Consider the following 27,104-nt stretch of genomic DNA (forward strand, 5'->3'; position numbering starts at 1 on the left):
TATGTATCTGAAAATAACAGATCTACAAGCTCACAATACTAACCCTCCACCCATCATGTGTGTGTGTGCCACCCATCATGTGTGTGTGTGCCACCCATCATGTGTATGTGTGCCACCCATCATGTGTGTGTGTGCCACCCATCATGTGTATCTGTGCCACCCATCATGTGTGTGTGTGCCACCCATCATTTGTATCTGTGCCACCCCTCATGTGTGTGTGTGCCACCCATCATGTGTGTGTGTGCCACCCATCATGTGTATCTGTGCCACCCATCATGTGTATCTGTGCCACCCATCATGTGTATGTGTGTGTGTGTGTGTGTGTGTGTGTGTGCCACCCATCAGACTGACCTGGCATCGCTCTACATCAAAGCGGGCGTGAAGAACGTTGGCACGGTGCTCTTAATGACCGACGCCCAGGTGGCAGACGAGAAGTTCCTCGTTCTGGTCAACGACCTCTTGGCATCAGGTAACCATGACAACCATAACGACCTCTTGGCATCAGGTAACCATGACAACCATAACGACCTCTTGGCATCAGGTAACCATGACAACCATAATGACCTCTTGGCATCAGGTAACCATGACAACCATAACGACCTCTTGGCATCAGGTATCCATGACAACCATAACGACCTCTTGGCATCAGGTAACAACACAGTGTTGTGTTCTAAAACATTTCCTGAAAAGTGTCTTTATCTGGTGACAGTGTCTTTATACACATAGTTTATATGATCTGGTGACAGTGTCTTTATACACAGAGTGTATGTGATCTGGTGACAGTGTCTTTATACACATAGTTTATATGATCTGGTGACAGTGTCTTTATACACAGAGTTTATGTGATCTGGTGACAGTGTCTTTATACACAGAGTTTATGTGATCTGGTGACAGTGTCTTTATACACAGAGTTTATATGATCTGGTGACAGTGTCTTTATACACATAGTTTATATGATCTGGTGACAGTGTCTTTATACACAGAGTTTATGTGATCTGGTGACAGTGTCTTTATACACAGAGTTTATATGATCTGGTGACAGTGTCTTTATACACATAGTTTATATGATCTGGTGACAGTGTCTTTATACACAGAATTTATGTGATCTGGTGACAGTGTCTTTATACACAGAGTGTATGTGATCTGGTGACAGTGTCTTTATACACAGAGTGTATGTGATCTGGTGACAGTGTCTTTATACACAGAGTTTATGTGATCTGGTGACAGTGTCTTTATACACAGAGTGTATGTGATCTGGTGACAGTGTCTTTATACACAGAGTTTATGTGATCTGGTGACAGTGTCTTTATACACAGAGTTTATATGATCTGGTGACAGTGTCTTTATACACAGAGTTTATATGATCTGGTGACAGTGTCTTTATACACATAGTTTATATGATCTGGTGACAGTGTCTTTATACACAGAGTTTATGTGATCTGGTGACAGTGTCTTTATACACAGAGTTTATGTGATCTGGTGACAGTGTCTTTATACACAGAGTTTATGTGATCTGGTGACAGTGTCTTTATACACAGAGTTTATGTGATCTGGTGACAGTGTCTTTATACACAGAGTTTATATGATCTGGTGACAGTGTCTTTATACACAGAGTTTATATGATCTGGTGACAGTGTCTTTATACACAGAGTTTATATGATCTGGTGACAGTGTCTTTAAACACAGAGTTTATATGATCTGGTGACAGTGTCTTTATACACAGAGTGTATGTGATCTGGTGACAGTGTCTTTATACACAGAGTTTATGTGATCTGGTGACAGTGTCTTTATACACAGAGTTTATGTGATCTGGTGACAGTGTCTTTATACACAGAGTGTATGTGATCTGGTGACAGTGTCTTTATACACAGAGTTTATGTGATCTGGTGACAGTGTCTTTATACACAGAGTGTATGTGATCTGGTGACAGTGTCTTTATACACAGAGTTTATGTGATCTGGTGACAGTGTCTTTATACACAGAGTTTATATGATCTGGTGACAGTGTCTTTATACACAGAGTGTATGTGATCTGGTGACAGTGTCTTTATACACAGAGTTTATGTGATCTGGTGACAGTGTCTTTATACACAGAGTTTATGTGATCTGGTGACAGTGTCTTTATACACAGAGTGTATGTGATCTGGTGACAGTGTCTTTATACACAGAGTTTATGTGATCTGGTGACAGTGTCTTTATACACAGAGTTTATGTGATCTGGTGACAGTGTCTTTATACACAGAGTGTATGTGATCTGGTGACAGTGTCTTTATACACAGAGTTTATATGATCTGGTGACAGTGTCTTTATACACAGAGTGTATGTGATCTGGTGACAGTGTCTTTATACACAGAGTTTATATGATCTGGTGACAGTGTCTTTATACACAGAGTTTATATGATCTGGTGACAGTGTCTTTATACACAGAGTGTATATGATCTGGTGACAGTGTCTTTATACACAGAGTTTATGTGATCTGGTGACAGTGTCTTTATACACAGAGTTTATATGATCTGGTGACAGTGTCTTTATACACAGAGTTTATATGATCTGGTGACAGTGTCTTTATACACAGAGTGTATGTGATCTGGTGACAGTGTCTTTATACACAGAGTTTATATGATCTGGTGACAGTGTCTTTATACACAGAGTGTATGTGATCTGGTGACAGTGTCTTTATACACAGAGTTTATGTGATCTGGTGACAGTGTCTTTATACACAGAGTTTATATGATCTGGTGACAGTGTCTTTATACACAGAGTGTATATGATCTGGTGACAGTGTCTTTATACACAGAGTTTATGTGATCTGGTGACAGTGTCTTTATACACAGAGTTTATATGATCTGGTGACAGTGTCTTTATACACAGAGTTTATATGATCTGGTGACAGTGTCTTTATACACAGAGTTTATATGATCTGGTGACAGTGTCTTTATACACAGAGTGTATGTGATCTGGTGACAGTGTCTTTATACACAGAGTGTATGTGATCTGGTGACAGTGTCTTTATACACAGAGTTTATATGATCTGGTGACAGTGTCTTTATACACAGAGTTTATGTGATCTGGTGACAGTGTCTTTATACACAGAGTTTATATGATCTGGTGACAGTGTCTTTATACACAGAGTTTATATGATCTGGTGACAGTGTCTTTATACACAGAGTGTATGTGATCTGGTGACAGTGTCTTTAAACACAGAGTTTATGTGATCTGGTGACAGTGTCTTTATACACAGAGTTTATATGATCTGGTGACAGTGTCTTTATACACAGAGTGTATGTGATCTGGTGACAGTGTCTTTATACACAGAGTTTATATGATCTGGTGACAGTGTCTTTATACACAGAGTTTATATGATCTGGTGACAGTGTCTTTATACACAGAGTGTATGTGATCTGGTGACAGTGTCTTTATACACAGAGTGTATGTGATCTGGTGACAGTGTCTTTATACACAGAGTTTATATGATCTGGTGACAGTGTCTTTATACACAGAGTTTATGTGATCTGGTGACAGTGTCTTTATACACAGAGTTTATGTGATCTGGTGACAGTGTCTTTATACACAGAGTTTATATGATCTGGTGACAGTGTCTTTATACACAGAGTGTATGTGATCTGGTGACAGTGTCTTTATACACAGAGTTTATGTGATCTGGTGACAGTGTCTTTATACACAGAGTGTATGTGATCTGGTGACAGTGTCTTTATACACAGAGTTTATGTGATCTGGTGACAGTGTCTTTATACACAGAGTTTATGTGATCTGGTGACAGTGTCTTTATACACAGAGTTTATATGATCTGGTGACAGTGTCTTTATACACAGAGTTTATGTGATCTGGTGACAGTGTCTTTATACACAGAGTGTATGTGATCTGGTGACAGTGTCTTTATACACAGAGTTTATATGATCTGGTGACAGTGTCTTTATACACAGAGTGTATGTGATCTGGTGACAGTGTCTTTATACACAGAGTTTATATGATCTGGTGACAGTGTCTTTATACACAGAGTTTATATGATCTGGTGACAGTGTCTTTATACACAGAGTGTATGTGATCTGGTGACAGTGTCTTTATACACAGAGTTTATGTGATCTGGTGACAGTGTCTTTATACACAGAGTTTATATGATCTGGTGACAGTGTCTTTATACACAGAGTGTATGTGATCTGGTGACAGTGTCTTTATACACAGAGTTTATATGATCTGGTGACAGTGTCTTTATACACAGAGTGTATGTGATCTGGTGACAGTGTCTTTATACACAGAGTTTATATGATCTGGTGACAGTGTATACACAGAGTTTATATGATCTGGTGACAGTGTCTTTATACACAGAGTGTATGTGATCTGGTGACAGTGTCTTTATACACAGAGTTTATATGATCTGGTGACAGTGTCTTTATACACAGAGTGTATGTGATCTGGTGACAGTGTCTTTATACACAGAGTTTATATGATCTGGTGACAGTGTCTTTATACACAGAGTTTATATGATCTGGTGACAGTGTCTTTATACACAGAGTGTATGTGATCTGGTGACAGTGTCTTTATACACAGAGTGTATGTGATCTGGTGACAGTGTCTTTATACACAGAGTTTATGTGATCTGGTGACAGTGTCTTTATACACAGAGTTTATATGATCTGGTGACAGTGTCTTTATACACAGAGTGTATGTGATCTGGTGACAGTGTCTTTATACACAGAGTTTATATGATCTGGTGACAGTGTCTTTATACACAGAGTGTATGTGATCTGGTGACAGTGTCTTTATACACAGAGTTTATATGATCTGGTGACAGTGTATACACAGAGTTTATATGATCTGGTGACAGTGTCTTTATACACAGAGTGTATGTGATCTGGTGACAGTGTCTTTATACACAGAGTTTATATGATCTGGTGACAGTGTCTTTATACACAGAGTTTATGTGATCTGGTGACAGTGTCTTTATACACAGAGTTTATGTGATCTGGTGACAGTGTCTTTATACACAGAGTTTATGTGATCTGGTGACAGTGTCTTTATACACAGAGTTTATATGATCTGGTGACAGTGTCTTTATACACAGAGTTTATATGATCTGGTGACAGTGTATACACAGAGTTTATATGATCTGGTGACAGTGTCTTTATACACAGAGTTTATATGATCTGGTGACAGTGTCTTTATACACAGAGTTTATGTGATCTGGTGACAGTGTCTTTATACACAGAGTTTATGTGATCTGGTGACAGTGTCTTTATACACAGAGTTTATGTGATCTGGTGACAGTGTCTTTATACACAGAGTTTATGTGATCTGGTGACAGTGTCTTTATACACAGAGTTTATGTGATCTGGTGACAGTGTCTTTATACACAGAGTTTATGTGATCTGGTGACAGTGTCTTTATACACAGAGTTTATGTGATCTGGTGACAGTGTCTTTATACACAGAGTTTATATGATCTGGTGACAGTGTCTTTATACACAGAGTTTATGTGATCTGGTGACAGTGTCTTTATACACAGAGTGTATGTGATCTGGTGACAGTGTCTTTATACACAGAGTTTATATGATCTGGTGACAGTGTCTTTATACACAGAGTTTATATGATCTGGTGACAGTGTCTTTATACACAGAGTTTATGTGATCTGGTGACAGTGTCTTTATACACAGAGTTTATGTGATCTGGTGACAGTGTCTTTATACACAGAGTGTATGTGATCTGGTGACAGTGTCTTTATACACAGAGTTTATATGATCTGGTGACAGTGTCTTTATACACAGAGTTTATGTGATCTGGTGACAGTGTCTTTATACACAGAGTTTATGTGATCTGGTGACAGTGTCTTTATACACAGAGTTTATGTGATCTGGTGACAGTGTCTTTATACACAGAGTTTATATGATCTGGTGACAGTGTCTTTATACACAGAGTTTATGTGATCTGGTGACAGTGTCTTTATACACAGAGTTTATGTGATCTGGTGACAGTGTCTTTATACACAGAGTTTATGTGATCTGGTGACAGTGTCTTTATACACAGAGTTTATATGATCTGGTGACAGTGTCTTTATACACAGAGTTTATATGATCTGGTGACAGTGTCTTTATACACAGAGTTTATATGATCTGGTGACAGTGTCTTTATACACAGAGTTTATGTGATCTGGTGACAGTGTCTTTATACACAGAGTTTATGTGATCTGGTGACAGTGTCTTTATACACAGAGTTTATATGATCTGGTGACAGTGTCTTTATACACATAGTTTATGTGATCTGGTGACAGTGTCTTTATACACAGAGTTTATGTGATCTGGTGACAGTGTCTTTATACACAGAGTGTATGTGATCTGGTGACAGTGTCTTTATACACAGAGTGTATATGATCTGGTGACAGTGTCTTTATACACAGAGTTTATATGATCTGGTGACAGTGTCTTTATACACAGAGTTTATATGATCTGGTGACAGTGTCTTTATACACAGAGTTTATATGATCTGGTGACAGTGTCTTTATACACAGAGTTTATGTGATCTGGTGACAGTGTCTTTATACACAGAGTGTATGTGATCTGGTGACAGTGTCTTTATACACAGAGTTTACGTGATCTGGTGACAGTGTCTTTATACACAGAGTGTATGTGATCTGGTGACAGTGTCTTTATACACAGAGTTTATGTGATCTGGTGACAGTGTCTTTATACACAGAGTTTATATGATCTGGTGACAGTGTCTTTATACACAGAGTGTATGTGATCTGGTGACAGTGTCTTTATACACAGAGTTTATGTGATCTGGTGACAGTGTCTTTATACACAGAGTTTATGTGATCTGGTGACAGTGTCTTTATACACAGAGTGTATGTGATCTGGTGACAGTGTCTTTATACACAGAGTTTACGTGATCTGGTGACAGTGTCTTTATACACAGAGTGTATGTGATCTGGTGACAGTGTCTTTATACACAGAGTTTATGTGATCTGGTGACAGTGTCTTTATACACAGAGTGTATGTGATCTGGTGACAGTGTCTTTATACACAGAGTGTATGTGATCTGGTGACAGTGTCTTTATACACAGAGTTTATGTGATCTGGTGACAGTGTCTTTATACACAGAGTTTATATGATCTGGTGACAGTGTCTTTATACACAGAGTTTATATGATCTGGTGACAGTGTCTTTATACACAGAGTTTATGTGATCTGGTGACAGTGTCTTTATACACAGAGTTTATATGATCTGGTGACAGTGTCTTTATACACAGAGTGTATGTGATCTGGTGACAGTGTCTTTATACACATAGTTTATATGATCTGGTGACAGTGTCTTTATACACAGAGTGTATGTGATCTGGTGACAGTGTCTTTATACACAGAGTTTATATGATCTGGTGACAGTGTCTTTATACACAGAGTTTATATGATCTGGTGACAGTGTCTTTATACACAGAGTTTATATGATCTGGTGACAGTGTCTTTATACACAGAGTTTATGTGATCTGGTGACAGTGTCTTTATACACAGAGTTTATATGATCTGGTGACAGTGTCTTTATACACAGAGTTTATATGATCTGGTGACAGTGTCTTTATACACAGAGTTTATGTGATCTGGTGACAGTGTCTTTATACACAGAGTTTATATGATCTGGTGACAGTGTCTTTATACACAGAGTTTATATGATCTGGTGACAGTGTCTTTATACACAGAGTTTATATGATCTGGTGACAGTGTCTTTATACACAGAGTTTATATGATCTGGTGACAGTGTCTTTATACACAGAGTTTATGTGATCTGGTGACAGTGTCTTTATACACAGAGTTTATGTGATCTGGTGACAGTGTCTTTATACACAGAGTTTATATGATCTGGTGACAGTGTCTTTATACACAGAGTTTATATGATCTGGTGACAGTGTCTTTATACACAGAGTTTATATGATCTGGTGACAGTGTCTTTATACACAGAGTTTATATGATCTGGTGACAGTGTCTTTATACACAGAGTTTATATGATCTGGTGACAGTGTCTTTATACACAGAGTTTATGTGATCTGGTGACAGTGTCTTTATACACAGAGTTTATATGATCTGGTGACAGTGTCTTTATACACAGAGTTTATGTGATCTGGTGACAGTGTCTTTATACACAGAGTGTATGTGATCTGGTGACAGTGTCTTTATACACAGAGTTTATGTGATCTGGTGACAGTGTCTTTATACACAGAGTTTATATGATCTGGTGACAGTGTCTTTATACACATAGTTTATGTGATCTGGTGACAGTGTCTTTATACACAGAGTTTATGTGATCTGGTGACAGTGTCTTTATACACAGAGTTTATGTGATCTGGTGACAGTGTCTTTATACACAGAGTTTATGTGATCTGGTGACAGTGTCTTTATACACAGAGTTTATGTGATCTGGTGACAGTGTCTTTATACACAGAGTTTATGTGATCTGGTGACAGTGTCTTTATACACAGAGTTTATATGATCTGGTGACAGTGTCTTTATACACAGAGTTTATATGATCTGGTGACAGTGTCTTTATACACAGAGTTTATATGATCTGGTGACAGTGTCTTTATACACAGAGTTTATGTGATCTGGTGACAGTGTCTTTATACACATAGTTTATATGATCTGGTGACAGTGTCTTTATACACAGAGTTTATATGATCTGGTGACAGTGTCTTTATACACAGAGTTTATATGATCTGGTGACAGTGTCTTTATACACAGAGTTTATATGATCTGGTGACAGTGTCTTTATACACAGAGTTTATGTGATCTGGTGACAGTGTCTTTATACACAGAGTGTATGTGATCTGGTGACAGTGTCTTTATACACAGAGTTTATGTGATCTGGTGACAGTGTCTTTATACACAGAGTTTATATGATCTGGTGACAGTGTCTTTATACACAGAGTTTATATGATCTGGTGACAGTGTCTTTATACACAGAGTTTATGTGATCTGGTGACAGTGTCTTTATACACATAGTTTATGTGATCTGGTGACAGTGTCTTTATACACAGAGTTTATGTGATCTGGTGACAGTGTCTTTATACACAGAGTTTATGTGATCTGGTGACAGTGTCTTTATACACAGAGTTTATGTGATCTGGTGACAGTGTCTTTATACACAGAGTTTATGTGATCTGGTGACAGTGTCTTTATACACAGAGTGTATGTGATCTGGTGACAGTGTCTTTATACACAGAGTGTATGTGATCTGGTGACAGTGTCTTTATACACAGAGTTTATATGATCTGGTGACAGTGTCTTTATACACAGAGTGTATGTGATCTGGTGACAGTGTCTTTATACACAGAGTGTATGTGATCTGGTGACAGTGTCTTTATACACAGAGTTTATATGATCTGGTGACAGTGTCTTTATACACAGAGTTTATGTGATCTGGTGACAGTGTCTTTATACACAGAGTTTATATGATCTGGTGACAGTGTCTTTATACACAGAGTTTATATGATCTGGTGACAGTGTCTTTATACACAGAGTTTATATGATCTGGTGACAGTGTCTTTATACACAGAGTTTATGTGATCTGGTGACAGTGTCTTTATACACATAGTTTATATGATCTGGTGACAGTGTCTTTATACACAGAGTTTATATGATCTGGTGACAGTGTCTTTATACACAGAGTTTATATGATCTGGTGACAGTGTCTTTATACACAGAGTTTATATGATCTGGTGACAGTGTCTTTATACACAGAGTTTATGTGATCTGGTGACAGTGTCTTTATACACAGAGTGTATGTGATCTGGTGACAGTGTCTTTATACACAGAGTTTATGTGATCTGGTGACAGTGTCTTTATACACAGAGTTTATATGATCTGGTGACAGTGTCTTTATACACAGAGTTTATATGATCTGGTGACAGTGTCTTTATACACAGAGTTTATGTGATCTGGTGACAGTGTCTTTATACACATAGTTTATGTGATCTGGTGACAGTGTCTTTATACACAGAGTTTATGTGATCTGGTGACAGTGTCTTTATACACAGAGTTTATGTGATCTGGTGACAGTGTCTTTATACACAGAGTTTATGTGATCTGGTGACAGTGTCTTTATACACAGAGTTTATGTGATCTGGTGACAGTGTCTTTATACACAGAGTGTATGTGATCTGGTGACAGTGTCTTTATACACAGAGTGTATGTGATCTGGTGACAGTGTCTTTATACACAGAGTTTATATGATCTGGTGACAGTGTCTTTATACACAGAGTGTATGTGATCTGGTGACAGTGTCTTTATACACAGAGTGTATGTGATCTGGTGACAGTGTCTTTATACACAGAGTTTATATGATCTGGTGACAGTGTCTTTATACACAGAGTTTATGTGATCTGGTGACAGTGTCTTTATACACAGAGTTTATATGATCTGGTGACAGTGTCTTTATACACAGAGTTTATATGATCTGGTGACAGTGTCTTTATACACAGAGTTTATATGATCTGGTGACAGTGTCTTTATACACAGAGTGTATGTGATCTGGTGACAGTGTCTTTATACACAGAGTTTATGTGATCTGGTGACAGTGTCTTTATACACAGAGTTTATATGATCTGGTGACAGTGTCTTTATACACAGAGTTTATATGATCTGGTGACAGTGTCTTTATACACAGAGTTTATATGATCTGGTGACAGTGTCTTTATACACAGAGTTTATATGATCTGGTGACAGTGTCTTTATACACAGAGTTTATGTGATCTGTGCTTTTCAGGAGAGATCCCTGAGCTGTTCCCTGATGACGAGGTGGAGAACATCATAGGCAGTGTGAGGACTGAGGTTCGAGCCACCGGCCTGATGGACACCAAGGACAACTGCTGGAAGTTCTTCATCGACCGCGTTCGCAGACAGCTCAAGGTGAGGGACGTGGAGACCAAACCAGTCGGGCCCAGTCGGGCCCAGTTGGGCCCAGTCCAAGACAGATTAAACATAGCAAGACATTTACTTCCTGTATCTGTGTGAAGTAGGTGGAGCCTTTTTAGGAGACAGGAAGCAGGTCGGAGTCTATTGATTCCAATGGAAGAGTGAACGTGAACACAGCTTCTTTATTATTATTATTATTATTATTATTACAGCTTCTGAAGTTCCTCTGGCCAGAGGGCCAGAGGGCCAGAGGGCCAGGGGGCCAGAGGGCCAGAGGGCCAGAGGGCCGGACCGGTACCGGACTGGTAAAATCATGGCATAATAACTAATAATACAACAACTTCAGATAGTTTTCTTTGTTTACTTTACTTAGTCATAGTTAATACAAGCACATTCTGAAAATGTAAACTTCACAAATAATCCTCTTATTTGGAAAAAAAAGTGCAATATCAAGAACACAATGCCTCAGTGATTGTGTAACGGTCAGATATTATATATTTGACTATTACTATTTTTTAAATCACGGGTTGTGAATGATCTCTACAGATACAATTGATTAGGCTGAAAGCAGTGCACCAATAAATCGACAGCAAATAAACACAGCCAGAAATAAAGCACGAAAGTTTGGGGTCAAGTTTAACCTTTTATCTAAATAAATGACAGGAAAATAATACATGCATTGGTTGCCCAAATATAGCAGATCATGAAGCGGCCGACGGTAAAGTCCGCGTCTCGCGCACGCTCCTATTGTTCCAATATAGTTCCATGTGGCGTCTCCAAACGCTCTCAAAACAGCACGAAAAAGTTAATCCAAAAGAAATCCAAAAGAAACTTAATCCACTCCAGAAGCGGTTTAATCCAAGGGAAAACTTAGATCTCCACGGAGAAAAGAAAAGTATATCCACGCTGGATATAAACAAAAATATAAAACGATCTCACCAGTCAGAAGAATGTCCCGCGGCTCTTCCCTTTAAACGGTGAGTATTGACAGATAATGTGGCCTTTGCTATTTTCCACCTATAGCTTAGAACTAGACAAATAAATAATCAAACTGGACCAGGTCTCCCATGGACTCCCTGTCAGTTTGTTGTCTCGTTTCGGGGCCGCGAGCCGGCAGCTTCCGTACATTTTAACGTACGTCAGTCATTCACTAGACTGAAAGAACGAGCCCAATCGATGGTCTTGAAGGGCGGAGCCAAACCCAGGCGCTGGATTCCAGCGCCTGGGTTTGGAGCACTCTGATTGGTTAGGAGATAACAAGGTCCTAAGACCAGCGTTCCTGCAAGGTTCTCCCAGGCTTTTTTTCTTTTGAAACAAAAAAAAAGGCATGGGTTTCCGAGGCTAGTCATTCACAGACCCGTCAATCAATGTCCATCAATCAATCAAAATACATCCAAATAAAAACAAACATTTGAACCCCCCAAACAATAACAAAATGAAAACATAAACATTACAAAATATATAGGACCTTAGCCTTAAAGGATGGCGTTATTTTAGGACTATTTTAAATTAGGCATAATCTTTTAAATGCCATTATAAAACTAAATCCTCTTTTACACATGTGTGGCAGCGCTACAATTGGAACTTAGACTTCATCTCAGTGTATCTACAAATCCATAAAACTTTAAGTCACAGCCTATCTGGGATTGAACAAAAATACAAAATAATAAATGAATAAAACAACTATTCTAGGATAATACCTCATATTAATCCTGTGCTAACTCAACAAACCATACAAAGTACAAACTGAGGTAGAAACAATTAAAGAGGTTTGAGTACTCCCTGCCTTGTAGGCAACACTAGAAAAATAAAAGCTGTGCATTGCATGAACAATTTCAACAAACCAAACTTATGAAATGAGGTGACTGACATCACATCATTACAGTAAATCACACACCGTTCACTGTCTTTACATGTCCACAGAAGGCAATACTTTTCACATAACTATATCAGGGTGCAGTCTCTCATGCAACATTTTAAGTGGGGTGTTACACATTGTTTATTTCACTCCTGAAACCTGGCATCTTTTAGCTTTCACAAGTGCGTCAATATCAGGCGTCACATCCTGAGTGGCAGCCAATTTCAGAATGTTCCTCAAGTGTTCGGTCGTGAGCCGAGAGCAGCTTTGTTTTATTGATGTTCATAATAGAGAACACTTTGTTTTATTGATGTTCATAATAGAGAACACTTTGTTTTATTGATGTTCATAATAGAGAACACTTTGTTTTATTGATGTTCATAATAGAGCAGTGGTTCTCAAACTTTTTCATGACAAGGACCCCCAAATTGACACTTATTAGCCCGCAGACCCCCATTTGAATAGATAAGCCAGGGACCCCCATAAGAGAAGATTTTTACGGCTCTATAGCAGTGATTCTCAACCACTTTCATTTTCAAGGACCCCCAGTTTGACATGCATTAGGGCTGCGGACCCCATTTAATGGAATTTCTATCTCTGGGACCCCAATTCATGTTGTAAAATCAACGTTAACTTAACTCTGAGAGTGTACAAATGGAACCAAATGGACCCATTTAGCTGGGGACCCCCTGGAACCCCCTCAGGTACCCCTGGGGGTCCCCGGACCCCACTTTGAGAACCAATGTAATAGAGAACACTTGCTCACAAACATATGTGGTTCCAAACATACACAACACGTTTGCAGCGTGGGCTGTCAAGTTGGGGTAACGCGCAGGCAAGAGATACTGATAACATGTGATCATCTAACATCTGTATGTATGTTATATGAAGTATACAACAATACGTTTGTAAATGTTGTTGTTAGTGTCAGGATAGTGATCATAGGATCATATTAAGGATCATATTAAGGATCAGGATAAGGCATTTAGAAGTTAGGTTTAGGGATTTGAGATAGAGTTAAGCCTGATTTATACTTTGTTGTGCACTTGTGTCGTGCACCGAAAAATAGATGATCTACAAGCTACAGTGAGCTTGTAGATCAGCAACTGTTTTCGGCTTTAGGCTTACGGCTGAAAATTGCAAAATGTATTAAAAACATCATTCATAAAATCACTGTTGTGTGCGTGTGCGTGTGCGTGTGCGTGTGCGTGTGCGTGTGCGTGTGTGTGTGTGTGTGTGTGATTGTGTGCGTGTGCGTGTGCGTGTGCGTGTGTGTGTGTGTGTGCATGCAGGTGGCTCTGTGTTTCTCTCCAGTCGGCAGGAAGTTGAGGGTTCGCAGCAGGAAGTTCCCGGCGGTGGTCAACTGCACCGCCATCGACTGGTTCCACGAGTGGCCACAGGAGGCGCTAGAGTCTGTCAGCCTCAAGTTCCTTCAGGGAGTGGAGAATATCCAAGTGAGGATGTGATATTTTACATACTGTTACTGTACTATTTTACATACATACTGTACACAGACTGAGATGAAGAGTCAGTCAGTAACTAATCTCTCAAGAACAGCTTCTGCTCTGCGTTGGAATCTGTCGTGAAGGTTCGTCATATCGCGTACACACTGGCCTACAAGTGGGCGTGCCTTCAGATCAGGAAGCAGGCCACGCTTTACCCAATCAAATGTAGTGGGCGGGATTCACGTGTCCGTCGATCCTTCCCCACTCAAAACTAACCAAAACTCATTTAAGAATAGCGTCCTCGAAGCAGACAAAACCACGGAAAAATATTCACGTTTTAACTTGCTCTTTCATCATAGAAACAAGTGGGCCTAGCATCCCTTTTCTGAGGAGAACTCTAGCCAAAAATAGCAGATCTACAAGCTCACAACGCCTCGCGCTGCGAGGCGTTGTGAGCTTGTAGATCTGCTATTTTTGGCAAAGAGGTATAGGTGTAGAGGGAAAAAAAGAGCAGACCGAGTAAACAAAGGGTGCGCAGGGTGCCCTTTTTTTTTACTTGGGCACCTGCCCCTCAAAATGTCTGTGCACGCCACTGGTGGGAATGAAAACATAGTCACACCACCCGGAAGTGGAGCGCTGAAGGCAGACCAAAACCCTGGTTTCCTTGCGCACAGGTGCTGCGTCGGCATTGTCCCAGAGCTAACTGACATAGTAACAAACAGCAGAGGTCGCTGTTTTTCCTTTTCATTTGGCTCTGGGTTCCCAGATTGGTCAGTAACTAAACGTAAACTGTTTTTTTCAGGACGAGGTGAAGGTGTCGGTCAGTAAGTTCATGGCCTTCGTCCACATGAGCGTCAACCACGCCTCCAAGCAGTACCTGGCCAATGAGAGGCGCTACAACTACACCACGCCCAAGTCCTTCCTGGAGCAGATCAAGCTGTACGGCAGCCTGCTGGGACAAAAGAGTCGGGACCTCACCACCAAGATCCAACGCCTGGAGAACGGCCTCCAGAAGCTCAGCAGCACGTCTGCACAGGTTCATAGCACGCACCATACCTAGCACACACCATAGAACACCATAGCACACACCTCACCTTACAGTTTTCTGCACAGGTTCATAGCACACACCATAGAACACCATAGCACACACCTCACCTTACAGTTTTCTGAACAGGTTCATAGCACACACCTCACCAGCTAATAGTAGACTCTATGTCAGTGGTTTTCAAACGTTTAAAGTCAAGGACCCCCCACATGTATTCATATTATATCTGAAAAGCTTTTGTACCAGCGAGCCCACCAGAAGAGAAGATTTATGTCACATAAATGTTAGATTACGTTGACTAGATGACTACCTTTCAATATTTTACCGAAATACTTTTTCAATGAATCAAACGTATGTATGTTTTTATACATAGTATATTTTCATGTTGTTTTTTAATGCACTGAGTAGGATCTCTACCTCTAGTTGTCTAGTACAATGATGACCTTTGACCCTCTTACAGGTGGATGAGCTGAAAGCCAAGCTGGCCGCACAGGAAGTGGAACTAGAGCTGAAGAAACAGGATGCTGACACACTGATCCAGGTAACACTAGTCTAGAGCTGAAGAAACAGGATGCTGACACACTGATCCAGGTAACACTAGTCTCACGTAGCCAGACAACTATTCCACAATCTCTGATTGTTATATAGAGTCTGGAACATGTGTATCATACAGTAACATGTAACATGTGTATCATACAGTAACATGTGTATCATACAGTAACATGTGTATCATACAGTAACATGTGTATCATACAGGTTGTCGGCACAGAGAAGGAGAAGGTCTCCAAGGAGAAAGCGGTGGCTGATGAGGAGGAGAGGAAGGTGGCGGCCATCGCTGTGGAGGTCAGCGGCAAGCAGAGGGACTGTGAGGAGGACCTGGCCAAGGCTGAGCCTGCTCTGACCGCCGCACAGGAGGCCCTGAACACGCTCAATAAGGTAGTTCTGTCCTACAGGCCCTGAACACGCTCAATAAGGTAGTTCTATCCTACAGGCCCTGAACACGCTCAATAAGGTAGTTCTATCCTACAGGCCCTGAACACGCTCAATAAGGTAGTTCTATCCTACAGGCCCTGACACTATCAATAAGGTAGTTCTGTCCTACAGGCCCTGAACACGCTCAATAAGGTAGTTCTGTCCTACAGGCCCTGAACACTATCAGTAAAGCATTGAATGATGTATTGGACCTTACATGTATGTAAATTACGCTACATAAATATGTAAATATTTAACCTAAGATGCAGTATGTCAGGAGGAAAGCTTGAGTCTGTTACATCTGATTCCATTATAGGACAGATTGAAAATAACTTAATACTTGACGTTTAACCTTTTGAACCCCAGCATCCTTTTCTGGGGGGAACATACAGCAAAAAAATAACCGATCTACAAGCTCACAACACATCACAACGTGATGTGTTGTGAGCTTGTAGATTCTCTCCATCATCTCATGTTGTCTCTCCATCATCTCCTCCAGAACAACCTCACAGAGCTGAAGTCGTTCAGTTCTCCGGTGGCGGCGGTGACCAACGTAACGGCGGCGGTCATGGTTCTGATGGCGCCGGGCGGCCGCGTGCCAAAGGACCGGAGCTGGAAGGCGGCCAAGGTGATGATGGCCAAGGTGGACAGCTTCCTGGACTCCCTGAGGAGCTTCAACAAGGAGAACATCCCGGACAGCTGCCTCAAAGCTATTCAGCCGTACCTACAGGTTAGCAAGAATAATTATAATGTATTATTGTTATACTTATCTATATTTAAAATGTTTTTAGATAACAAGTTTCTAGCTCACAATGCATTACACTGCATTGTGAGCATACAGTTCTGCTATTTTCGCTCTTTGCCATATTATTCCTTCATGCAGTATAAAGCAGTGGTTCTCAAACTTGTTCATGTCAAGGACCCCCTAATTGACACTTATTACCGCGGACCCCCATTTGAAAAAATAAGCCAGGGACCCCAATAAGAGAAGGTTTTTACGGCTCTAGCAGTGATTCTCAACCATTTTAATTTCAAGGACCCCCAGTTTGACATGCATTAGGCTACGGACCCCCATTTAATGGCATTTATACCTCTGGGACCCCAATTCACATTGTAAAACCAATGTTAATTTAACTCTGAGAGTGTACAAATGGAACCAAATGGACCCTAACGGGTCCATTTGGTTCCATTTGTACACTCTCAGAGTTACAGACCCATAAGGATCCATTTGGTTCCTGTCCATCATTTAGCTGGGGACCCCCTGGAACCCCCTCAAGTACCCCTGGGGGTCCCCGGACCCCACTTTGAGAACCAATGGTATAAAGAACGACAGTTACATAAGTTATGTTTTATTGTATATGGATACATTGTTGATGTTCTTCATGCAGTATAAAGAAGAAGAACCATAGTTACATACATAAGTTACATTGTTGCAGGATAAAGAGTTCCAGCAGGACCTTGTTGCCACCAAGTCCTACGCAGCGGCGGGCCTGTGCTCCTGGGTCCTAAACATAGTCAAGTTCTACCAGGTGTACTGTGAGGTGGAGCCCAAGCGCCAGGCTCTCAACAAGGCCAACACTGACCTGGCAACCGCCCAGAAGAAACTGTCCACCATCAAGGCCAAGATCCATGTGAGAAAACTGTATAATATAATATTATATAACATATTATAGTATAATATTATATAACATATTATAGTATAATATTATATAACATATTATAGTATAATATTATAGTAATATCAAGGAAAAGATCCATGTGAGAAAACTGTGCAAAAGTAGAGGAAAAACGTCACAAAACAAAACAATAATCTCAATACTGAGGATTGAGGTGACTGCCATGAAGAGGGAGAGATACATTTTGTTAAACTTTTGACAATCTACAGATTTAAGTCATTTAACACATTGGCTGCCAAGAACGCAGATCTGCGTTCTTTTGCGTCCTTAGAACCGACGCTGCCAAGAACGCAGATCTGCGTTCTTTCAAAAAAAAATGTTTTTCAAAATAAAAGTTTTTTTTTTTTAAAATTTAATTTGACCCAAAGACCAAGGAGATATGATTTTTCGAAGATTTAGACTCCCATCCACTTCCTTGTTAACTTAAAACTTAAAAATTCTGTATCTCGGCTCCTGAGTACTTTTATTTTTTCATTGAAAAAGTCTGGCAGTCTACTGTAGAAAATAAATAAATAATTCTGGCAGCCAATGTGTTAAATACGGATGTAACTAAATATGTTTGCATGTATGGGATCCTTCAATCCTGTGTGTGTGTGTGTGTGTGTGTGTGTGTGTGTGTGTGTGTGTGTGTGTGTGTGTGTGTGTGTGTGTGTGTGTCAGGAACTTGATGAGAACCTGGCCAAGCTGACGGCTAAGTTTGAGAAAGCTACGGCTGACAAACTGAGGAGCCAACAGGAGGCAGACTCTACCTCTCACACCATCTCACTGGCCAACCGCCTGGTGAGTACACACACACACACACACACACACACACACACACACACACACACACACACACACACACACACACACACACACACACACACACACACACACATGTTTTTCTCTGTCAATAATAATAATAATGATACTCCAGGTAGGAGGTCTGTCGTCAGAGAAGGTCCGCTGGGCGGATGCGGTTCAGAGCTTCAGGAACCAGGAGAGGACTCTGTGTGGAGACGTTCTGCTGGTCACCGCCTTCGTCTCCTACCTGGGTTACTTCACCAAGACCTACAGAGTCCAGCTCATGGACCAGGCCTGGAGACCCTTCCTCAACCAGTTGACGGTGGGTGGGCTTCTCACACAATGACTTCAAAGAGAAAAGAAGTAGACGAGGACAACAGTAACCCAGTCACACTGTCAGTCAGTCACACTGTCAGTCAGTCAGTCACACTGTCAGTCACACTGTCAGTCAGTCACACTGTCAGTCAGTCACACTGACGCGAATGCATTCTTCTCTTTATAGGGCCTACACAGGTAATAAAATTGCCTGTGAGACCTTCATGAATTGAACCTCACAGTCAGCAGTCAGTCAGTCTAATAGAACAGTCTACACAGTCTAATAGAAAGCACAAAGCTTTAAAAAATAAGTCTGCCTCATCCAGGCAGTTGGCCAGGAGCCACTTTGAGTGGTAGTTGGGATAAACACAGTCAGTGGAGCAAACGCAGTCCGCACCAATAATATTTACGATTCTGTCCCTATCGGTACATAACTCGGACGGCGCTGAGTCGACTAGCAGCCCAGCGGCTGGTCGACGCGGGCACTCGCGCCTGGAGGCGCTCGGGCGCGTCTCCTCAGCCTTAAGGTCTGCTGAGTCGGCGCGCCTCCGTCATGGCCCATAACTTATAATTATAAATTATAGGGAAAACACATCCTTAAATGGAATTAAGAAATGGTTTTACCTTTAGTCTAGGTAAACTTAATTATTTGCAAAACATGACATCCCTTATTCAAAACAGATGGCGAATGCATTCTTCTCTTTATAGGGCCTACACAGGTAATAAAATTGCCTGTGAGACCTTCATGAATTGAACCTCACAGTCAGCAGTCAGTCAGTCACACTGTCAGTCAGTCACACTGTGGTGTCGTGACACGAGTCCAGGGGTGCCTCAGAATGTTTTGATAATATTTGGAATTGATCCATATCACTTTTGGACCTACACCAAATCTCTTTGTCAAAAATAGCCGATCTACAAGCTCACAACGCATCGCGTTGCGATGCGTTGTGAGCTTGTAGATCTGCTATTTTTGACGACTGTTCCACCCAGGGTGGTTGAACGTAAAAGTATAGAATTATTTTCAACCTGCCCAAATGGAAACTGATATTCTCTCATGTTTTCCTCATGACATGCTGTATCTTAGGAGGAAATATTTACATCTTTAAGTACCGTAATATGACATAAATGGAGGGTCCTATAAGTAAGTAAGTAACGATGTAATTCAGGGGTGCCGTGGATGAAAAGGTTATTTACAGGGGTGACCTGACCTGAGCCGAAAAGGTTGGAGAACCACTGCAGTAGAGGCTAAACATTGCTCTGTTTGTCGTTGTGTGACAATAAAGTTGATTCGTTGATTCTTCCAGACGCCCATCCCGGTGACCCCTGACCTGGACCCCCTGAGCATGCTGATGGACGACGCGGACGTGGCGTCCTGGCAGAACGAGGGTCTCCCCGCCGACAGGATGTCAACGGAGAACGCCGCCATCCTGACGTCCTGCCAGCGCTGGCCTCTCATGGTGGATCCTCAGCTACAAGGAGCCCAGTGGATCAAGACCAAATATGGAGACGCACTGAGGGTCATACGCATCGGACAGAGAGGGTGAGACAGGTTTATGTCTGTCATACATAGAGGGTGAGACGGGTTTATGTCTGTCATACATAGAGGGTGAGACAGGTTTATGTCTGTCATACATAGAGGGTGAGACGGGCTGAGGGTCATACGCATCGGACAGAGAGGGTGAGACAGGTTTATGTCTGTCATACATAGAGGGTGAGACGGGTTTATGTCTGTGTCATACATAGAGAGTGAGACAGGTTTATGTCTGTCATACATAGAGGGTGAGACAGGTTTATGTCTGTGTCATACATAGAGGGTGAGACAGCTTTATGTCTGTCATACATAGAGGGTGAGAAAGCTTTATGTCATACATAGAGGGTGAGACGGGTATATGTCTGTGTCATACATAGAGGGTGAGACGGGTTTATGTCTGTCATACATAGAGGGTGAGACGGGTTTATGTCTGTCATACATAGAGGGTGAGACAGCTGTATGTCTGTGTCATACATAGAGGGTGAGATGGGTTTATGTCTGTGTCATACATAGAGGGTGAGACGGGTTTATGTCTGTCATACATAGAGGGTGAGACAGGTTTATGTCTGTCATACATAGAGGGTGAGACGGGTTTATGTCTGTGTCATACATAGAGGGTGAGACGGGTTTATGTCTGTCATACATAGAGGGTGAGACAGCTTTATATCTGTCATACATAGAGGGTGAGACGGGTTTATGTCTGTGTCATACATAGAGGGTGAGACGGGTTTATGTCTGTCATACATAGAGGGTGAGACGGGTTTATGTCTGTCATACATAGAGGGTGAGACGGGTTTATGTCTGTGTCATACATAGAGGGTGAGACAGGTTTATGTCTGTGTCATACGTAGAGGGTGAGACGGGTTTATGTCTGTGTCATACATAGAGGGTGAGACAGCTTTATGTCTGTGTCATACATAGAGGGTGAGACGGGTTTATGTCTGTCATACATAGAGGGTGAGACGGGTTTATGTCTGTCATACATAGAGGGTGAGACAGGTTTATGTCTGTGTCATACATAGAGGGTGAGACGGGTTTATGTCTGTCATACATAGAGGGTGAGACAGGTTTATGTCTGTCATACATAGAGGGTGAGACGGGTTTATGACTGTGTCATATGTATCGGACAGAGAGGGTGAGACAGGTAAACAGGCAGACAGGTAAACAGACAGACAGGTAAACAGGCAGACAGGTAAACAGACAGACAAGTAAACAGGCAGACAAGTAAACAGGCAGACAGGTAAACAGACAGACAGGTAAACAGGCAGACAGGTAAACAGACAGGCAGGTAAACAGGCAGACAGGTAAACAGGCAGACAGGTAAACAGACAGACAGGTAAACAGACAGACAGGTAAACAGGCAGACAGGTAAACAGACAGACAGGTAAACAGGCAGACAGGTAAACAGACAGACAGGTAAACAGACAGGTAAACAGGCAGACAGGTGAACAGGCAGACAGGTAAACAGACAGACAGGTAAACAGACAGACAGGTAAACAGGCAGACAGGTAAACAGGCAGACAGGTAAACAGACAGACAGGTAAACAGACAGGTAAACAGGCAGACAGGTAAACAGACAGACAGGTAAACAGACAGACAGGTAAACAGACAGGTAAACAGGCAGACAGGTAAACAGGCAGACAGGTGAACAGGCAGACAGGTAAACAGGCAGACAGGTAAACAGGCAGACAGGTAAACAGACAGACAGGTAAACAGGCAGACAGGTAAACAGACAGACAGGTAAACAGACAGGTAAACAGGCAGACAGGTAAACAGACAGACAGGTAAACAGGCAGACAGGTGAACAGACAGACAGGTAAACAGACAGACAGGTAAACAGACAGACAGGTAAACAGGCAGACAGGTAAACAGACAGACAGGTAAACAGACAGACAGGTAAACAGACAGACAGGTAAACAGACCGACAGGTAAACAGACAGACAGGTAGAACAGGGAGATCAGAGGTTCCTCATGCTCTCTGTTTGATTGACAGGTACCTGGAGGCCCTAGAGGGGGCGCTGTCCTGTGGAGACGTGGTTCTGATAGAGAACCTGGAGGAGAGCCTGGACCCCGTCCTGGGACCCCTGCTGGGCCGAGAGACCATCAAGAAGGGCAGGTGGGACCCCCCCCCCCCCCAACACACACACACACACACACACACACACACACACACACACACACACACACACACACACACACACACACACACACACACACACACACACACACACACACACACAGCAGCAGCAGGCAGCAGATCAATCTGACATGAATCTTGATAATCCCATATATTTTCTTACATTTAAATGTATTGAAAGTGTATGTAAGGGGGTTCTTCACCATAGGAGAGTGAAATTAGCAACTGTGACCCTGCGTTTTAACAGCGGGCAACTCTCGGCGATGCCGGGCGATATCGCCCAAAAAGATAAAGGAAATCCATCTTTCATCGCCCCCCCGCCCACTTCGCCCGATCGCCCGTTCTCATAGACTTTCATTATATTTTTGGACGACGTCGCCCAGAGTTGCCCGCTGTTAAAACGTACCGTCAGATTCATTTGTGACATAAACCAGCTCAAGCCCAAGTTTCAGTTCTTCTGCCTGGCCTAGGCTGCAGCAGCAGCCCAGCAAACACCAAGGCCAGGGCTAGCCACCAGGCCCAGGAGCAGCTAGCCACCTGGCTAGGCCTAGAAGCAGCCAGCCACCACTGGCCAGCAGCCAGCCACCAGCCACCACCAGGCAGCAGCTAGCAACCACCAGGTAACACCGGGGAGCTGCAAGCAACTAGCCACCAGGCCTGGACTAGGAGCAGCCATCTACCATCAGGCAGCAGCCAGCTTGGGAAAATGGCTAGACGTGGAGGAGTAAGAAAGAAGCTGGGCAAGAACAACAAGGGTGATGAACAAGCCAGTGACTACGAGGGAGAGGCCTCCACTCCAGCTGAAGAGGAGACTGAGCTGGTCATCATGGTCTCTGTCAGAAAGCTGATCAACCAAATGCTGACACAGCAGAAAGCCCACTACGTGGAGATACTGGACAGACAAACTGACACCTTTAATAAGTTTGTCAAGGTGATTCTGGACTCCACCAACGAGCGTCTCGACTCTATGAACAGGAATGTACAGGAGATCAAAGACAGTATTCATTACACCCAGCGAGAAGTAGATGAGATTAAAGCTAATGTATCCAAAGTCTCAGGTGACCACAACACCCTTGAAACTGGTATGCGCACCATTTGTGACAGTCTTGTCACATTGGAAAACAAGGCTGAATATCTCGAAAATCAGTCAAGAAGAAATAATCTGATTTTTGAAGGGATTGAGGAATCAGCACGGGAGAGCTGGGCTGACACTGAAGGTAAAGTCCGCAACTTAATCTCTGAAAAATTAAAGCTGGATGCTGGAGCCATGCACATTGAAAGGGCTCACCGCAGTGGAAAGCCAGATTAAAGAGCTGACAAGAAGCGTCCCATTGTAGTGAAGTTCTTAAACTTCAAGGACAGAGGAGAAAGGAACTGAAGAAGACCGCCCCTGGGGTTTACATCAATGAGGACTTCTCCAAGGCTGTACGGCAGAAACGAAGAGATCTTCTGCCTAAACTTAAGGAGGCATGGGATAGAAGGGACATTGCCTACTTAAGATATGATCGCCTTGTGACCCACCCACCTAGGGAGCGAGGGGCTGCATCGCCCCCGCGCTTGTCCTCCACCCCATCCTGAATGAAGAGGAGTGGTATGTAGGACTCAGAGAAGAGGACCTTCTGTTTCTGTTTTTATCTGATTTTTTTTATTTTTAATGTCTATTAAACTACCTAAAGGTTTAATCTTTGCTCATTTAAATATATGTAGCCTGAGATACAAAACTCAAGACCTTGCTCTATTCTTGAAATCTAACAAAGTAGACATACTTGCTATTTCGGAAACTCATCTGGACAGTCTTATTGAAAATTCAGAGATCAATCTAGCTGGATTTTCGATATATAGACATGATAGAAATAGGTTTGGTGGTGGAGTTGCCATATACATAAGAGAACATCTACCTGTGAAATTAAGAAAGGATCTTATGGCTGGTAATATGGAAGGGTTATGGCTTCAAGTACAACTACCATATTTAAAACCAATATTAGTGGGCTGCTGTTATAGGCCACCTAGTGCCAAAATAGAATACTTGAGTGAATTATGTAATATGCTTGACAAAGTTACAGAGGAAAATAGAGAATTATACTGTCTTGGTGATGTAAATGTGGATTGGCTGGCCGATAATTGTCCTCTGAAAAAAAAGCTTAAATCCATGGCAGACACCTGTGGATTATCTCAAATCATTTTACAACCTACAAGAATTGCGGTAAACAGCACTGGGTCTGTAACTTCAAAATGCATTGATCATATTTATACTAATACTCCAGAATTGTGCTCCTCAACTGTTTCTGTACCAGTGGGTTTCAGTGACCACAATGTTATTGCGGTCTCTAGGAGAACAAAGCTACCCAAGGCCTGTCCCAAAATTGTAATTAAGAGAAATTTTAAGAAATTTAATGAAGAGAATTTTCTCAATGAACTGGGAAACATTAACTGGGAAGAGATATGTAATGTTGATGATGCTGAAATTGCTCTTATATTCATGGATTACTTTATGGGAATTGCTAACAATCATGCCCATTTAAAGAAATTTACAGTCAAAGCCAAAAGTGCACCCTGGATTGACATCACTTTGAAGAATCTGATGTCACAAAGGGAAGAGGCCAAAAAGCAGGCTGTTCTTTCTGGTTCTCCTAATGACAGGAAACACTACTGTGCATTAAGAAACCATGTGACAAAAATGAATAGATTAAATAAGAGAAGTTATTATCAAAAGAAAATCCATGAGAGTGGTAATGATGGGAAAAAAATATGGAGCGTGCTTAATGAAATGATGGGTAAAAAGTCAAACTGCAATGCTTTTATCGAAACAAACGGTGTCTATTTGACTAAGCCACTTGAAATTGCAAATTATTTTAATGATTATTTTGTTAACAAGGTTTCAACACTTAGAGAGAATATGGATATAAATGTTTCCAACTCTGATGAATTGATAAAAAAGTTCATAATGAAAGATAAGTTATGTACTTTTGAATTTAATCAGGTGGATGCTGTGTTGGTGGAAAGGTTACTGAGCACGTTGCCTGTTGGTGGATCTGTTGGTACGGACAACCTGGATAGCAGGCTGTTGAGAATATCAGCTGTACATATTTCCAAATCTCTTTGTCACATTTTCAATCGATGTCTGATTAGTGGTGTATGTCCAAAGCTATGGAAGGAAGGAAAGATCATTCCACTACCCAAAGACACAAAGTCAACATTCTGTGGTCTCAACAGTAGGCCAATCAGCATTTTGCCAGTATTAAGTAAACTATTAGAAACAAATGTGTTTAAACAAGTTCAAGATTACTTTTCTGACAATAATTTAACTACTATGTACCAACAAGCTTATAGGTCGGGACATTCCACCTGCACTGCTTTAACTCAAATGTCAGATAACTGGTTCAAGTCAATTGATAGCTCAATGCTTGTGGGTACAGTGTTGCTTGATTTTAGTGCTGCTTTTGATTTGATTGATCATGACATTTTAATTTCAAAACTTACTAGTTACGGTTTTAAGTCTTCTGCTATCCTATGGCTTAGAAGTTATCTCTCTGCTAGGTCACAGAGAGTATATTTTAACGGAGCCTTATCAAATAGTAAGGCCCTATACTGTGGAGTTCCACAAGGAAGCTGCCTAGGACCCCTTTTATTTTCAGTTTTTACCAATGATATGCCGTATGTAATAAGTAAGGCCAATTTAACAATGTATGCTGATGATTCAACTCTGTATTACGCAGCCCCCACATGTTCGGAGCTCAATCAAGTTCTGTCCAGGGAGCTAAGCATAGTATATGAGTGGATACAAAATAACAGACTTATTCTTAATATTTCAAAAACAATTAGTATCATTTTTGGATCTAATTATAGGTTATCAGATCATCCTAAAATAAATCTACAAATAGAAGGTCAAACAATACAACAAGTAAGAACTGTGAAGCTTCTTGGACTCTGGCTTGACTGCACATTGTCATGGTCTGAACATGTTGACAAGGTGGTTAACAAAATGGGGAGAGCTATGGCAATAACTAGAAAGTATTTAACGTTCTTAACTTCAGAAATGTTTCGTCAAGTTGTGTGCTCACTGGTTTTATGTCATTTAGATTACTGCTCAGTAGTATGGTCATCGATCTGCATTTAATGGTATGCTTCAAAAATTACAAGTTGCACAAAATAAGGCTGCCAGACTAGTTCTGGGTTGTTCTTACAGAACAAGTGTGAAATATATGCATGAACGTCTTGCTTGGCCAAGCGTCAAAGAAAGACTTTCTGCTAGTTTACTCACATATTTTCGTAGAGTCATTAATACCCAGACTCCAATCTGTTTTTATAACAATGTAACTTGCTGCTCAGAGATTCACACATACTCCACTCGTGGAGCGTGTGATGGACAGATAACTTTACCTCTACCAAACTCCAATTCCATGAAGAGAGCTGCATTTTATAGGGCAAT

The 27,104-nt window shown here is 41.4% G+C and overlaps 1 protein-coding gene across 1 annotated transcript in view; it reads left to right on the plus strand.

The window, feature by feature from the left end:
- Positions 1-27,104, plus strand: part of dnah9 (dynein, axonemal, heavy chain 9) — a gene marked incomplete at both ends in the record, with an annotated part of 202,183 nt that overhangs the window by 147,542 nt on the left and 27,537 nt on the right. The window contains 12 exons of the mRNA XM_084061956.1: positions 346-469; positions 10,765-10,907; positions 14,064-14,225; positions 15,019-15,252; positions 15,722-15,802; positions 16,018-16,197; positions 16,733-16,963; positions 17,670-17,864; positions 18,570-18,689; positions 18,826-19,014; positions 20,312-20,547; positions 22,532-22,654. Coding sequence (XP_083918082.1) covers positions 346-469; positions 10,765-10,907; positions 14,064-14,225; positions 15,019-15,252; positions 15,722-15,802; positions 16,018-16,197; positions 16,733-16,963; positions 17,670-17,864; positions 18,570-18,689; positions 18,826-19,014; positions 20,312-20,547; positions 22,532-22,654 — 2,018 coding nt within the window. The remainder of the gene's footprint in view (positions 1-345; positions 470-10,764; positions 10,908-14,063; positions 14,226-15,018; positions 15,253-15,721; positions 15,803-16,017; positions 16,198-16,732; positions 16,964-17,669; positions 17,865-18,569; positions 18,690-18,825; positions 19,015-20,311; positions 20,548-22,531; positions 22,655-27,104) is intronic.

The sequence above is a fragment of the Gymnoscopelus microlampas genome (genome assembly GCF_963454915.1).
Source record: "Gymnoscopelus microlampas genome assembly, chromosome: 7".
In the NCBI taxonomy this organism is placed as follows: domain Eukaryota; kingdom Metazoa; phylum Chordata; class Actinopteri; order Myctophiformes; family Myctophidae; genus Gymnoscopelus; species Gymnoscopelus microlampas.